Below are 17,337 nucleotides of genomic sequence, written 5' to 3'. Positions count from 1 at the left end.
AGGAACTGTGAGAAGCTGGGCTTCTTTTATTATTGCTTGCTATAATCAGCAATGTCCTGATTACACAAACATCCATAATCTCCTTTTCTCACATCCCAGTCTCTGCATCATACAATGAAATCCAAGCCTTCATTCAACCGTTTTCAGGAACAACAGGTTTTAGGATGATGGTCTCAGCTCAACCATCCACTTCCTGGTCTTCCATCTGGGGGCAAATACTTAGTTGGCATCCAACTTCCTTTAAGCTCAGAAGCTGAGACAGGACCACCAGTCCTACTCATTCAATTCACTTCTCCTGCTGAGACAGGACCTTTATTGAGGGCTCTGGAACAGAAGAGAATTGTAAAGGAAGGACCAGACCCCTGAGGACTCGGAAGTCCCCTGGTAAGTCAAGAGCTCACAACAGTCACACGCAGCTCAGGCCAGTCTTTTGAAGTTTCTCCAATATTTAGGACCTTTTCACCTAAATGTACCTTTTCAAAAATTTCACGTGTGCAAAGTTTTAGTCCTATGAGCAAATACCTACCAAGAATCTCGGTGCTGAGCTGATGCCATTTGAAGGAGATGGTTCCAGAGCGCAGGAACTCCATGCTCCTTTGTGTTTTTTCTCCCAACCCTGCAACCCTTCCACGTGCTTGCTCTCTGGCTACCTTCTAAGAGACTGATGGATGCCGAAGCTGTGTGCCTGATGTGCTTAACACTCACAGTAACTGCATCCTCAAACCTTCATGCCACACGCCATCAAGGTGAATTCTCAATCTCACGGTACATTATGCCAACATTTCTCCCTCAGAAATCAGGGGGAGTGTCCTCTTAATTCTAGTTAAAAGAAAAAAACAGGAAAAATCAAAACTTTGGAAAAGTATGCCCTTCCACACCTATGTAACAAACACAATGTTCTCTAGAAATATATTTATTTTTAAACCTATCATATCATGGCCTGGTTTCTCCTTTGGTGGTACTTAAAAACCGCCTTTGGATGGTCCATGGTAGACTGTCGCCTCTAATCTTACTATTTTTAGTCCTTGTTGATTTTCCAGGCTACAGACTTCAATTTGGTTTCCAGGCTCCTCGTACTGAGAAATTTCATTTTTCTAACTCACACTGCATGGGTATTAAACTCTTAGGCAGCTGGACCTGGAGACTCTAAATCAGCTTGCAAAGCCCGTTGTTATTCTCATTAAAACATAAAATTCAAGTTAACTAAGTCATGGTCTGTGGAGCCCATAACCCTGATGTTTTCACACGAATGGTGTGACACTCGACTCCGCAGCTCCTCCACCCATAGCCAGTCACGCTCGGCATTACCTGAGTCTTTCTGACACACTGAAAAGACAATAAGAACCGATATTTCTCATTCTTCTGGGAAACTCCCACCTAAATACAGGGAGAGAATCTGTCAGAATCGTTTTCTCTGTTCATTTTTTATGATTATCTTATAAATCATCATTGTTGGCTGGCATCCGCTTAAGAAAAAGGGGCAGAGATTATTTTAGGGACACTAAAAACCTCTAACTCATCGATCTAAATCATGGGTTACCAAATAACATAAAAATACCCCCCATTTAACACAAAAGACCTCTCTGCCCATAATGAAATCAATTTTATAAAACTGCCAGACACTACAAAAGTCTAATAGAAGGTAACTCTTTTATTATGTCCACTTACAAGTGAATTTATAAGGATTACACTTATCAGGGTTACACTTCTAAAATAATTTAAACTAAATTTTAACATTACTCTTTGACAGCATAGAATTACAATGACTTTACCAATATGATATTTTAACTCATAAAAATAGCTTTCCTAGTTAGATAATTTGTATCTTAGCAGATAATTCAATGTAAGGCCTGTGGTGAATTTAAAGTCACCAAAATCCATCTTCGGTTTTTTTCCTTGAGTAAAAACCCTAATTATTTATTTTGTCCTGCCTATTTCTACCATCTAAATGTTATAAGGGAAAGGCTATGCATGGTTATATACCCTGCAGGGGTCCTTCCTGAGTAGTCCTGAACATCTAAGGACCCAACAGTGATAGCATTCGTTTATTAAACATCTGCTCTGTGCCAGGTGTATTGTACATGACCTCAATTAATCTCCCACAAACCCTAAGAAGCATTTATCACTGATCCCATTCTACTCTACTCGTGAGAAGACCCTAAGAACCTGTCCAAGGAAACTCAGGTAGTAAAGGTTAGATCTCTGATTTGGGTTCAGGTCTCTAACTCCTGTTCATCAACCATCAGGTACCCAGTAAAACTGCGCAAGTTGCTTATGTGTGTGAGAACAAGGCCCCCAAGTGGCTAGGCCAGAGGCAGCAACGCCCTTACGGCCTTTAACAGAGCTCTCAATCTTAACTGGAAGAAAGGCATTCCCTGGTGACATTGAGACATGTTTTTGCAGCGCTGGACTGACTGTGCTCAGCCATCTACACACTTTGCCCCATCACCCTATTTGTGACCAGGGAGACACACTCCTGAGGCACCTAGCCAGGGATGGGAGGCCTGGTGAGGTTAGGGGCAGGACATAGTGAGTTGGTCCCTAAGGCTTTTCTTCACATTATGTCCTAGTCTGAACCAGTGGTGTCCAAACTCCAACAGGCATCAGAACCATTGGAAGGGCTTATTAAAACACTGAGTGCTAATTCAGGAGTGTTTAATTCAGGAGGTCTAGCGTATGGCCCAGAAATGTGCATTTCTAACAAATTCCCGGGTAATGCCAACTCCATAGGTAGAGGGAACTCACTTTGAGAATCAACAGCAGTCACCAGCACTCCTTTATTTCCCCCAACTTTACTGAGGTATAGGTGACAATTATCCCTAGACCTTCTTGATGCCTGTGATCCAGCCCAGATTCCCTCCTCCCCCATTCCCCATCCCATTCAAAGTCAATGCTGATTGCTGATTTCCTCACTCCACAGCTTCCTTTTAATTAAATGTCAACATTCTTCAAGGAGAGCACTCCTTTGTTTTGTTCTGGAGATGCTTTCATCATATTGGCCCATTTAAGTCTAAGTTAGTTCCTCAGTTCTGCAAAGTCCAGCTTTAAAAAGTTCCTTTCTCAAAGGTGAAATGCGATAGGGGCTTAAGATGAGGGTTGATTCACTGGTTCAAGAGCCAAAAGAAAAAAAAAAAAAACTACACGATGCCAGGAAGACTTCCAAAGTGAAAAAAAAACACAGGACAGCTATTTTCAACTCCAGCTTATACCACACCCTACAGCAAGGAAGAGTGGGATAAATATTGCATCCCTCAAATCCTAAAAAATCTGAGCTCTAGACTTCACAATTCCTCCCTCATCTGTGAAAGCACCATCAAAACACTGTAAACATAGGTTTAAAAACCCACTTCCCAACTAACCCCTGTTTTCACTCCCACCTTCCATGAGGAGGTAAGAGTAGCAGTGGTTCTATTCCTGGCTGTTCAAACTACACTGTGTGGTCAAGAAAGGCTGTTTTTTTTTTAAAGACTTTATTTGAGAGAGAGGGAGACAGAGAGGAGGAGGAGGAGGAGCAGAGGGAGAGAGACAAACAGACTCTGCACTTAGCTTGGAGCCGGATGAGGGGCTCGACCTCGCGACTCTGAGATCATGACCTGAGCTGAAATCAAAGAGTCGAGACACTTATCCGACTGAGCCACCCAGGAGCCCCAGGCTGTCCTTCTTAAATGGGGTTTCCAGCAGTGAGGGATTAGGAACTGGGCTCTCTTCCCTTCTCTATCCCAAAGAGGGGAAGCAACAGCACCATTGGCATAAGCCAAAGAGGCAAAAGCACTGTTGCGAAGACAGCAAACTTCCACGCCTGCCAGCCGCTGCTGGGGCTTCCCCAGCAGATTCTGGGCAACTGGTCATGCTTGGGAAGTACATTCCTAAGATCAAAGAAACCAGGGGCTACAGAGAAGAGCCAATGACCCTTCACGCTACCCTGAGGAGAACACAGAGAAAAGAATACCCGATAATGCTTGGGGTTTTCTGTAACAAACTCTACCTTCATCTGGATCCCAAGCTAGAAAACAGAACAGCGTGATAGGGCCTGGTGAACTGGTCTCCATGCATTAACTTCCTCCTCCAAGCCATTCTCTACATGTGGCCAGTGCGCTCTGGTAAAACCCATCATGCCCTTCAATGTGACATTTACAAATGGGTTCCCAGTGCCCAAGGACAGAGGCAAAAATCTTTACACAGCCTACAAGGTCTGCATGCTCTGGCCCCTCCTTTCTCTTCAGTCTTGTCTTTTGTCCCTTTTCCCTTCCGACTCTGAGCTCCAGTCACACTGGGCTTCTTGGATTTCCTCAAAGGCACCAGCTGGACAAAGCCTCTGCTCATGCAGCTCTTTCCGCCTGGGTTAAAATTGGAGACATTTGAAATGTTAGACCCATAATCTGTGGGGGACAAATTATATGGCTGGATTGGTTTGGGCAAGTCACATAATTTCCTTGACCTTCCCTTCCTCGGATGTAGGGCAAAGACAGAAATAAACAATGATGGCCAACAGCACCAAATTAGAGTGAGGTACCAGAGAGAAAACAAATGATAGGCTAAAGGAATAAAATTAGTAACAAGAAATGTTTGGGCCTTGGGGAAGTGAACTTATGAATTCAGAATAGAGAGCAGGTAGGAGAAGTCACTCCATTTGGAACTTAGTCGAAACAACCACTGGAGGAAGCAAACCTGTGAGTATACCCACACGTACTTGTGTATGTTTCTCTCAGAAATATCGGTTCCCACACCGATCTCAGCTATTGATGAAAATAAAATCCCCTTCTCATTTTCTGAATTAAAAGGCCTATACATGTTTTTAAAATATCTCTCATTGTGTAAATATGAACACCAGTGAGCCTTTCCAAACAAACATTTCTTATTTGTGACAAGCTATTCTCCAACTGGCATATAATTAATTTCCTGTTATGGGTAGTGCCTTTTTACGCAGAATGTTCTCTTGACACTTTAAAGCAAATAGTCCATCATTACTAATTCATTAAACATTCAAGGAGATGCTATTAATCACAATGAACTAATGTGGTATTAATGGGTAGGTTATTAATCTGCAATTACATGCAGATTTCCTAACAAATTCAAGTTGCCCAAGTTTTTTGAGGAGGAAGGCAAGGGAAAACAAAATGAAAAAAATCTTTCAGAAAACAAATTAAGGGGAAGAAGTATCTCTCCCTGAATCATAAAACGATATACACAAACTTCCTGCTTTCTTTTCATCCTAAGAAATCTTTGTTTTTAACCAATGTAACGACATTTGTAATTCATGGATTTTCATTGAAATCGTAGTATGAATGGAGGAAAAATAAAACCACCCACGTCCCTGGGAGAGGTGAATTTCCTCAGTGACATACTGTGTCTTCAGATGTAGTAAAAGCCTGGCCACTCATCATGTGGTCCCTAGACCCACAGTGTGGGCATCACCCGAAAGCCTGTCAGAAATGCAGACTCTTGGGTCCTTCGCAGACCCACTGCATCAGAATCTTCACTTTAACAAGATTCCCAGGTGATTCATGTACACGTTCAAGGACGGGCAGAACAATATTACAGTCCAGCTTTGAAGCTACACATTAGAGTCGAAGAAGGAAGTGGGGGAGTTTGCTTATACACCAGTGCACGTTAAAACCTAGGAATACAGAGGAGGGAACATCATGCAAATCTCACTGAGTATTGTTTAAAGCACATAAGCAAGGTGGATATGATGAGCAGTTGGGGAGCCTGAATTAGCGGGAATACAATTTACATAGCATAATTCATCTGTTCTAAGAAGCACATTTTTTTCACATCTTAACATCTCTGAAATTGGAATCCATCTTAAAACTGTCAGTTAGGCACAGTCACTGCCTGCCTGGATGGGAACGTGATCGAGCAGTTCTCATAGTAGGCAGTGGAAACGAGTTGGTTGCATGGCCAGTAAACTGTCCCTTACAAGGTCTTCAGAAAGATTTCAATATGATTTGGGCATGAAATGAAAACTTATTGCATATCCAAAGAGGCAATCTCGGAAGAAAATCCCTGATTTGGGGGGAGCACTTTTTAAAGAAATGCTGAATCACTACTGGTATTGACAGAAAGAAGACAACGTTTTGTGAGAAAACAAAAGCATTGATGGGTTGAAATCCAAAGGACTGTGAAGAAGTTTTAGGACTACTCGAACCAATCTCTCCTGCTTGCATTTTCCTTTTCACTCGTGCAAGAGTCCCAGGATAAAAATTAATGTCTACAAGAACTCTTTCAATGAACACAAAGTAAAAATGCCAGGTGGAAAGAGGGCACCGCGTAGTAGCCTTGTCCTTTATGGTATACATGAAGTAACAGTGCATCTTATACTTGACGGTATTTCTGATTCAACGCAATATGGTATTGATTTAGTTAAGGCTATGGTGCGTGTATGTTCTCTCGCTTACTTTTAAGTCAAATAAACGTAACAGAATTGCATATAACTAGAGCATCGCCATCACAGAAGACCCAGCATTTTTCCTTCCGAAAAATACTAAATGTGTCCAGAAATGGAAGGCTGTTTGGATTTAAATAAAAGAAGGCAATATGAAAATATTTCCAAATGACTCCAAAAGCATTCAAAGGACAAGCGAAGCTGTGGCGAGGGGAGATGTTTTGATCCCGCATTCCGGGTGTCACAGGCACATGGCAGGTTTGGCTGAGTGCGTGGGCAGGCGCAAGGCCACTGCTCTGGCAAGAGCAGTTCATAGATGACCTGCCACACCATGGGCTGTGCAGCCTTCAGACCTCAGCCAGAGCCACAATTGCCTGCTTTCCTCACCCAGCACTTCCCACATGCTCCCCACCAGACATGTCTCCTTCTGGCAATGACCTGCAGCTTGCAAACCCTAACTTCCTCTTCTCCACAGTTCAGAGTTTCCAGACGGACCTGACACCTCTGACCTCAATTAAAATAACAGACCTTTAGGTCTTCATTTACTTGCACAGGTATGTATCCAGAGCAGTGTGCAGATCAAGGGGAAAAAAGAAATCCCTTTTCTTTTCCTACATTATTTGGAACTTGGCCAAAAGGCTGGGAAATGTAAATTGAGAGAAATTAATGAATTAGGGCATTGCCAGCCATTCTTTAATGTCAACTAGCAAAGCATATTGCCAGAGTAGTATTTTTGAATGGGTCTCAGCTCAGAAAACTCAGAGCACTTTCTCCAATGGACAGTGCCTACCGTTCTTGACTCAGCTGGTTTGGTTTTCAGCCTTGAGTAGGTTCTCAAACTTGGCACCAGAATAAAGTCACCTGGCAGGGGAGGAGTGGTTAAAAAATCCAGAAGGCCAGGCTCCACCCCAGACCAATTACATCAAAACCTCTAAGGATGGGCCCCGGGCACCTGTGCTGTTTAGGCTCCCTCGTGAATTCAGTGTGCAGCCATCAGTGAGAAGCCCGGGAGATGCAGCTCATCCACATGGAGATGGCTGCGAGTGTGAGAAGCACACCGGATTCCCAAGACTGGGGAACGAAAGAATGTAAACTGTCTTGTGAATACGTTTTTATATTGATTACGTGAAACGACAATTCTTTGGGTATGTTAGGTTAGACAGAATCCTGGGATTTTACCTGTTTCCTTTTACTTTTTCTAACACGGCTGTTTAAAAATGTAAAATTACATGTGATTTGCATTTGTGACCCACATTACATTTCTTCTGGACCATAGTGACTTTATAAGCCATTAGATGTGTGAATATGAAATATTTAACCTCTCCAAGCCTCAGCTTTCACAACTGTGAAATGGAACAATACTACCTTCTTAGCTGTCAAGATTTTTACGAGGTGCTAAGGGTCAAACCATCTGAACTCTAACCCTAGCTCCACTGCCCATCAGCTATGTGATCTTGGGCTGGTTAACAGTACTGCTCAGTGCCTTTGTTTCCTCATGGGCAAAACGCAGATACATCTTCCATCTTATAGACGTGCTAGGAGTTCAGTTTAGAGAATTCAACTAAGGGTATTATTAAAGAAGGTTATCTCTACACAGTGCCCGGCTTGCTAGACCCTTCTCGTGGGTATTCCTAGGATTTTTTTTTTAATCGTTAAAAGCTCACTTCACAGTAATGAGTAGAAATCCTGCCCATTAGTAATACACTGGGGGAGAAGTGGGGATTTTGCCACATCTTAAAGATTCTCAACCCATCCACACCATCAAGTTGTAGCGAAATATTCTCAGAGTTGAGGGTGAGAGTACAGCTGAAGCCATCTCATCAGGGAGATTGGAAATGCAAGGGTGAAATTTTCAACTCCCTTTGGCCATGTCTTTTGGTGGGCAAGCAACTCTTTCATTTTCGTGGTGCCTAAGTTTTGCCACTGACCAATTAGGAGTACAGTAAAGGTAAGTGACTGACCCATTTCTCTAAAGACGCAGGTTTCAAGGTCCAGGAGATCTGAGTCATCTGCTTCTGCTGTGAAAGCCAAATGACCCTTGGAAGTTCCTGCAAAAATCCCACATTCTCAGTTCCATTATCATTCCAGACTGTGGCAACCAACAGCAAGAACACGTGGGGACGTGGAGGAGCTTCAGGAACCATTACCACAGCTCACGTGGGTACGCCTCGGAACTGTTCCCGCCAAAACCAGCTAGGGTTTTTCTTCCCTTTCCAAACAGTCATCATCTTTCAGGAAGTGGCTTTTCAAAAATATGCAACCCTTCTGAACAACTGCCAAATAAAATACACTTACACACACCAACCGCGCAAAATGGGGCCTGGGTGTGGGCAAGCTGAGAAGTGTTCCTATAGGTGTGTATGTGTCTTTCTCAGGATGCCCGTATCCTATGTCATCAGTCAGGCCAAAGAACTTATATTTAGTCAAAAGAACCTAAATTTAGTCAGCAATCTTCTAAATTAAAAATGTTTCTTTATTCCTACAACATTCAAGCTAGCTAGCAGGAAACTTTTCATAACATGTTGCAATATTTACACTACAAAAATGCCCCCTCATCTGCTTCCCCACTCCTTCTTTTCAGTCGTTATTCCTAGGCATAGCATTTCCAAGCTGTAACTCCACTTCTCAGAAACCTTAGCATTCTCTGCCGCAACTCAAAAATCTCACAAATGGATTTCGACATCCTTCTTTGGCTCACCTCACTCCTGTCACCTCTCACCAAGACATGTCCGTGCCATCCTCCCAACAACGCCAAGTTACATGGATTCGGTCTTTTCCTTGGAACTTCATTCACAGCCCCTCCAGATCTATAGTCCCCCCTACCTCTACCCTTCCAAGTTGTACCAAGAGTCCCTGTCTTCAAGGATCAGATGACAAGCAAGCTCTTTCATATAACACATAATGAGTATTTGTGAAAGAAGACTCTACTTTGTATTACTATCTTCAATTATTCGCATTGCTTCTAAGCATTTTTAACTATACCACAGCAAAAGCTGTATCATCTCTAGTTGAGCACCGACTTTTAACTCTCTGCTTTCATAAGAGGCTTGTGACAACTCAGGCATTTCATCTATAAACATATTTATTCCATGACATAGGTAATCACATAAAGCCTGCACTGTAAACAGTTCAAGGTTTGGCACTGGCACAAATCTCCAAACACAAATCTCTGGTTTCATCTAATATCCTTATAAACATCCATGAACTGTTGATAATGTGGTCATTACCCAGGGATTCAAGACTGTGGACTGTTCAAAGATTTGGGCATTGAGTGGACCCATAGCCATAATAGCCAACTCTGCTTGAAATACCTAGGTTAAGATGCATCAAAAGGCTGGAGTTCAATGAAACTATACCTTCTTGAGGACTGCCCCAGCAACCTTTACACAGGCAGGGGTTCTTTATCTTTTTTGCGCCATACGTTCCCCGGGCAGGCTCTTAAAACCTAAGGACCACTCTCAAAATAATGTTTATGAATGTATAAGAAACACAGGTTTACAACAGAAACCAGTTATTCTGAAATATAGTTAACAAAACAGTTTTACTATTTGTCACCATAATATATGTACTACTTCATTAAGTCTTTAAATAGTAATATCTAGCATTGGGTCTAACCACTGCTATGACTTTGAAGTGGTGATGCATGTAGATAATATTTCAAGATACTTGCAACATTTATATCAAGACAGAAAAAGAATGCTTTCCATCGGTTAACACTGTCACAGCCCGTAATACCAGAGTTTTGCCTACTATCATAATTAAAGAAAATGCTAAAGTTTCATCAGAGGTTAGAGAAAATAAAGGTGCATCTTTTCCCCTTCAAGTAAATGGAATTCTACAGACAGCCCTCTTGAGTTAAGAATCCCTGAGGGAGAAGGGAAAGAAAAGACAGAAGAAAGGCAAACTGGTGTGAACAACAAAAAATGGCATCTAAAGAGGATCTAGAACAGCCTAAGATGACATTTCTCCTTGTTTTCACCAATTCCCCTTTCCTCCTCTCTTTTCCTGCAGGAGGGATTTAAAACGCATTTCCCCCAACCCATGTGTTTTCTAATCAAATAGATTATCAAAACCTTCCAGGTTTGAGGTCATGACCAAGGTCTCCCAATAAAAGCTGGGAATACACACAAATGTCCTAACCTACTGTTTCCATCTCCAAGCTTGTCCCTTTCGGGATCAGCTGCCTTATTTATGGGCATGGTGAGACTTTCAGAAAAAACTACATCATGGGGTGCCTGGGTGGCACAGCGGTTAAGCATCTGCTTTCGGCTCAGGGCGTGATCCCAGCGTTATGGGATCGAGCCCCACGTCAGGCTCCTCCGCTATGAGCCTGCTTCCTTCCTCTCCCACTCCCCCTGCTTGTGTTCCCTCTCTCGCTGGCTGTCTCTATCTCTGTCAAATAAATAAATAAAATCTTTAAAAAAAAAAACTACATCATAACATTTTACTTTAATGATGCTGGTAAAGTTTTCTTATCAATTTGTAAATTTTTTTTGGCTAGGAATCTAACATTTCTCAAGCATCTACTACACGCCAAGTGCTTTCAAAATGTTAATTTAATCCTCATGAAATTAACAATAACAGCAGATGTTATTTATTGAATTCTGTGTAGAAGACGTTTGCTGCACCTCATTGAATTAATCCAACAGTATCACCAGATAAGAAACTCAGCCTCAGAGGAAAGTGGTTTGCCAGCAGTCACAGAGCCAGTAAGTGGCAGAATCCCAACTGCTTTTCAGAGCCCAAACGTGAATGCCGTCCTGGGAGTTCTCCTTTTCCTTACTATAACTTACACAAGTTCACACCAGCAGGGAGTCTTGGAGCCCCAGAAAGGGCTCTAGCCTGTCTCACTGTCCATTCCACTGTCTTGAAGAACAGCTGACAATTACCCTTCCTCTCTCATCAGGGGCAAGCTCTGGCTGCATCTCAGGACTCTTCCGGAACAGCATGTCGGGCCCTAGGCACAGATGGAGGGGGAGAAAGAAGAGAAACCCACCCCTCTCCACTGAGTTAGCCAGCCACCCCCACCACTGCACCCAGCCACTCACAGAGGGCACAGTCTTTCTCTTCTCTCTTTAACAAGTATTAGTAAGCATAAACTATGAACCAGGCAAGATGCTGGGTCCTGAGTCACAGTGAAGCCCAAAATGGCACACAGAGTTAGGAAAAACAGCAAGCAAATATACAAACAAGATAATTCAAATGGTTATTAGCCACAAAGAACGCTAATAGGTTAACAGGATAGAAAGGGACTGGAGAGGGGAGTAGAGAACTATGTTTAATAAAGGTGCTCTTTGCGCCCTTTCTCTATTGCTGAACTCTATCACTAACGTAAACTTGAATTGATTTCCAGATAGCTCACCTTTCCAACGGCCTATTCAGGGCTCTAGAGCAGCAGTGATAGAAACATTATCTGAACCACATAGATCATTGTTCATTTCCTTGTACATTTAAAAATAAGAAAAATGAAACAGGTGAGATTGTTTAATATATTTTAACCAAATAGATTTTAAAATATTATCATTTCAATGTGTAATTGAGAAAATAAATCATCAATTTCTTAGTGAGATACTTTACATGTTTTTTAAAATGAAGTCTTTGAAATTTGGTGGGTATTTTTTTATTTACACCACATTTCAATTCCAGCTAGCCATATTTCAAGTACTCAAAAGCCCCAAGTGGGTGGCACCTGGATGGCTCTGTTGGTTAAAGCACTCGACTCTTGGTTTTGGCTCAGGTCTGATCTCAGGGTTGTGAAATCGAGTCCCACATCAGGCTCTGCACACAGTGCAGAGTCTGCTTGAGTTTTTCTCTCCCTCTGCCTCTGCCCCTCCGCACCGCTTGGATGCTCTTTCTCTCTCAAATAAATACATAAATCTCTAAAAAAAAAAAGCCACAACTGGCTAGTGGCTACCATACTGAACAGTACAGCTCTAGATTAATGACAGTAGTCATTGAAACATTTTGTGATGGGCAGATTTTTAAGTTCCACATGGGTAGTCTCGGGGGCCTTATTAATCTCTGCACTTCTGTATCTTCCTGTGTCTAACACAATGCCTCTTGCTAGAGGTGAATGAGGAAGTATAAATTCTGGTTGCTATTGGCAAGGATCTTATGACCAAAGAGACTTAGAAAAAATCATGAGACAGTGAATGCCAAAGCACAGAGAAATAGAGAAATACCATCTTTAATGATGTGATTCAGCTGCTGGATCCATCCTTACCAGAAGTCCACATTATTACTAGACATTTTGGTTATATGAACCAGAAAATTTTCTCTATTTTTAAGCCAGGTGAAGTTGGGATTTCTGTTACTTGTGACTGAAAGCAACTGGTACCAAGAAAAAAACTAAATTCCAAGTCAACAGCCTTGAGTTCACAGATTAATTAATACTGTCAAAATGCTGTGCATTTCAATCTATTTGAAGTGAAAATATTTCCCCCAAATTAAAGAGCACATAACCCAGAATGAATCTAATGAATAGATCCGGTTCTTGTCAAGTGTACCCAACTTATTTGTAATACTAACCCCTATGACAGAAAGCCACAGGGAGAAAAATCAGATCTTAAAATCGAATGCTTGGAGCAGAAAAGAGTTAAAAAGACAAGGACATGCACTGGGGGTAGAAAGGGGCACACGAGAAGAAAGCCTAAAATGCTAACTATCGGAACTACCTGAACACAAGTATTCACACATGATGGCTGTTCTCATGGCCCCTTCATTTCCTTCAGCTATTTAGAAAAACATATTCTAGAGCTACATATAAGTTTTTCAAAGAGGCTTCAGGAAGAAATTCACGTGTATATTTGAAGGGGGTGTTTCCTAACAGGAAATTGCTATACTTTTTCAATCTGACAAATTCTTTCCCTTTCCTCACACTCTACACAACCCCTCCCTTCCCCATGCTCAAACGGTGCTCTCGGATTAGGAAAAATGCAAACAACAACAAAACACTTTTCAGGTAAAATCATTTCATTTCACATTCTAAATGTCTTCTATACAGGCCCAAATCTTCACAGGACACCTCTCTGTGCATGCGGGACCTATGATGACACATGTATAATTTGGCAATTTGCTGCTTCATGTGTGGCCACATGAAAAAGAGCCAGCATGGTCACAAAAACAGACATCTATAAATGTCAAAAAAAAAAACCCATTTATACAGTAGATTCACTGAGATTTACTGGAGCTGAGTTTCACCAAGAATAAATAGCCCACTGCAACGGCTCACTGCTCCCTAGCACTTCTCTATCATATCCCTGTATTTTTTCTAATCTGATGTTTGTTTCAAAGAACTTAATGATGTCAAAGCTCACTTTGGTACATCATACTATGTTCATGGTGTGAGGAAAATGACATAATTCACTGTCTTCAATCATCTCAACTTCCTAATTATCAAATCACTTTAGAGGAGCTGAAGTTTTCAGCTTTCCACTATCTGCAAAAGATGATTTGGATAGGATCATTATAGCAAAAACAAGATTGGCGGGGGGGGCAGTTATTTAATTATGAGAACCATTTGAATCTTAACCAGCAGATATTTACAAATAAATAACCCATCTATGAATCATAATCATCTTTCCTTGCTCATTAATGCATAGACCCTACTTCATCTTATTGTCCTGCCTGTGCTGTCTGTGCTTGAACATAATAATATAGTACTTTTCTTTACAAAATATTGGCAAAGATTGCTATTCCATAATAGAGATGAGCTGGCCCTACCTTGAGTCATCTGTCCTCTGTTTGACACAAGTGTTCTATCTCACTTATTGCCTCGTGTTTCATAAGTGCTCATTTGCAAAATTTTCATCTGCTCGTTCATAAGCAACACATGCTGTGTCATTTTTATGGTCACATGAAGATAAATTTGGGAGCTTTTGTAGGAAGGAAATTTTGAGACATTCAAACACATGACTATATTCGGCCTGCTTTTAAAAAAAAAAACAAAAAACAAAAAACCCTGCTTCTTGGAGAGAATAAGAAATAATTTTATCTTCCAACTAGGAATCTGAGTCTTATATGCCATTTAAAGAAAAAATTCACGAAGCCAGGTTGCTGACTTCAATAGAGGGCAATTTTTCATCAGCCAGGTCTGTCAAATCCATTTTATTTCACAAATTGGACAGCCGTATCTGTGTGTTCCCTATCAGCCATAAGAAAATGGTATTCTTTTGATTGGTAGTATTGGGTTTTATTTTTGGATGTTCTCGCTTTTTATCAAGGATGAGGAAAAATATCTAGACAGTATTCAATATTTTTGAAAGCACATGATATTTACAAATGATAAGACCAGAATAAAACTTAAAGCATTTGGTAGACATTACTTCATGAGCCTCAGAACTAGCTGTGAGACAAAATGGAGGCACAGACAACAAATATTTACTGGGGGGCCTGTTATATGCCAGAAACTGGACTGGGATAAAGTGTCATTTATAAGGGTCATCTCCTCTAGTCCACGAAATGAGGTCTCTTAACCCCATTTGAAAGGTAAGAAAACTGAGCTAGGTGAAATGAGTGACCAGAAGTGGCACAGAGGAGAAATATAAGGAAACCAGGATTCAAATACAGGTCTTCAGCTTCAACACTCATGCTCTGAGTGGCTTACAATGAGGAAACAAATCTGGAAATAATCTAAATGGCAATGTAGGAATTGACTGAATCAACTGTAGTATATCCATTCAAAGCAGTCATGGCAAAGGATGATAAAGATCTATTTTTACTGACATGAAAAACCATTAACATGTCAAATAAAAGGAGATTATAAACACAGAATATATGGTCCTTTTTGACATATATATAACTTGCCATGTTTATTCGCATGTAAAAGGTTATCACTGGGTGGCAGGACTTGATATAGGTTCTTTTTGACTTGTTTTTACATTTTTTTTGTTTTTATTATTGAAGTTCTTTTTGCAAACAGGGAGTAACAACATGATAAAGAATACCTATTCAAAACAAAGAAAAATATGTATTTGGGGGTCGCAGGGGAAATACTGGCGGCATCACCAACCAAGCTAGGCATAAGAAAATTACACCCATTGTCACTGCTATTACTCAACACTGTTCTGGAGGTTCCAGCCAACTCAGTAAAAGAAAAGGGAGAGACAAAAAGTCTATTTCTTAACCTTACGATTATCTATCTAAAAAATTCTAAAGAAGCCCCCCAAAAAGCTATTAATTAATAAGACAGTTCTATGGGTGCCTCGGTGGCTCAGTCAGCTAAGCATCTGCCTTCAGCTCAGGTCATGATCTTGGGGTCCTGGGATCGAGCCCCACATCAGGCTGCCTGCTCAGTGGGGAGTCTGCTTCTCCCTCCTCCTCTGCTGCCCTCCCTGCTTACGCCCTCTCTCTTGCTCTCTCTCAAATAAATAAAATCTTTAAAAAAAAATAAGACAGTTCTAATGAGATCCAATATAGATATATAACGCTTTACAACGGGCCTCAGGATTAGGCAAACTTTTTCCTTATGGGTCAGAGGCTCAATACTGTAGGCTTGCGGGCCATGTGGTCTCTGCAGCAACTTCTCAACTCTCCCACTATAGCACAAAAGCAGCCATGGAAAATCCTTAAGTGAATGGATATACAGTCTTCCAATGAAACTTTAGTTCTTTTTTTTTTTTAAGATTTTATTTATTTATTCGACAGAGATAGAGACAGCCAGCAAGAGAGGGAACACAAGCAGGGGGAGTGGGAGAGGAAGAAGCAGGCTCCCAGCGGAGGAGCCTGATGTGGGACTCGATCCCAGAACGCTGGGATCACGCCCTGAGCCGAAGGCAGACGCTTAACTGCTGTGCCACCCGGGCGCCCCGAAACTTTAGTTCTAAGAACAGGCAGTGAACTGGACTTGGCCCACAGGCCACAGTTTGCTGACTCCTACTTCATACCACCAAAAAACGAAAAATGAACAAATAAAAAAAAATACAAGACAGTTGATGGAGAAGACTTACCATTTAAAGCAGCAAGAAAATATATGAAGACCTAGAAATAACTTTCTGAAGGGCGATTTAGCTTGTATGTCTACATCAAAAGTTAAACTGTGACAACTCTTTCAATACAACAACTCCATTCCTGGAATACACATGGATCTTTATTACAGTGTTATATATAATAAGAAAACATATCTACTGACATTAACCGTGTCTATGAGAAACACATCATTTTTAAAGCACATGATGGAGTAATATGCCTACTTTTAGCTGGTTTTTAAAGAGATGGGTGTGCACATGAGGTTTTGCATATGTACCCACAAATGGAAAAAAAAAAACCTGGAAAGATGTATACCCAACTGCTCCATTAGCAGCTATTTCTACGGGTGGATTTATGAGCAACTTTCTTCCTCCTTTTTTGGATTTAATTTTTGTTTCTTTGTACTTTCCCAACTGAGCTTAAAGTAAAATTTTTCATTTTTAAAAGAAGCAAGCAAACAAAAAACCCCTATGTGCCTCTCAACAATCTAGTCTTATTGGTATGAATGCTCAAGGATTTCATATACAGTGTCCTCCCCCAAAAAAAGCACATTCGTACTGATTTTCATTTTCACATTAAGACATCCCCAGGAAGTGCTTTAAATTATTCTAACTGCTTCATGCCCTGAAGATAGAAATCTTCTGGCTCTAACTAACATGTAAGGAGTATCTATCTGCAAATCTTATCTTTTTCTTACCCTTCGGTGCCCCATTTCTGCAGGCATGACCGTGTGGATGCACACGCATGCACCTGTGCACACAGTTCTCTGTCTAGGAAGAAAAACCGAAGAAGGGCAACAGGAAATAGGTAAGAATGGTAGGTGAAGGACCAGTGGGAGTTAACGTAACACAGGGAAATAACCAGTAGTAAATTCATTCCTCAAGGTCTTATTGTTCTATACTATGTGAACCTCCCCTGTTGGGTTAGGGAAAAACTGACATTATTGCACATTTTTATTCTAATTTATGAAACTTTTAAGTCCTCCT

At 41.2% G+C, this 17,337-nt stretch overlaps 1 protein-coding gene across 4 annotated transcripts in view; it reads right to left on the bottom strand.

Annotated features, from left to right (window-relative positions):
• The window catches only part of PHEX (phosphate regulating endopeptidase homolog X-linked), a 212,741-nt gene that overhangs the window by 172,731 nt on the left and 22,673 nt on the right, over nt 1–17,337 (bottom strand). Inside the window, exon 1 of one of the 4 annotated variants that reach the window (XM_034649536.1) lies at nt 527–1,709. The exons of the other annotated variants lie outside the window; for them this stretch is intronic. Within the exon in view, the coding sequence (XP_034505427.1) occupies nt 527–590 (64 nt within the window). The 5' untranslated portion in view covers nt 591–1,709. Of the gene's footprint in view, nt 1–526; nt 1,710–17,337 lie in introns of those variants that run through there. 4 annotated transcript variants of the gene reach the window in all.

The sequence above is a fragment of the Ailuropoda melanoleuca genome, chromosome X, assembly GCF_002007445.2.
Source record: "Ailuropoda melanoleuca isolate Jingjing chromosome X, ASM200744v2, whole genome shotgun sequence".
NCBI classification, from domain to species: Eukaryota; Metazoa; Chordata; class Mammalia; order Carnivora; family Ursidae; genus Ailuropoda; species Ailuropoda melanoleuca.
The sequence above is the reverse complement of the archived record's forward strand: the minus strand, read 5'-3'. Positions and strand labels throughout refer to the sequence as shown.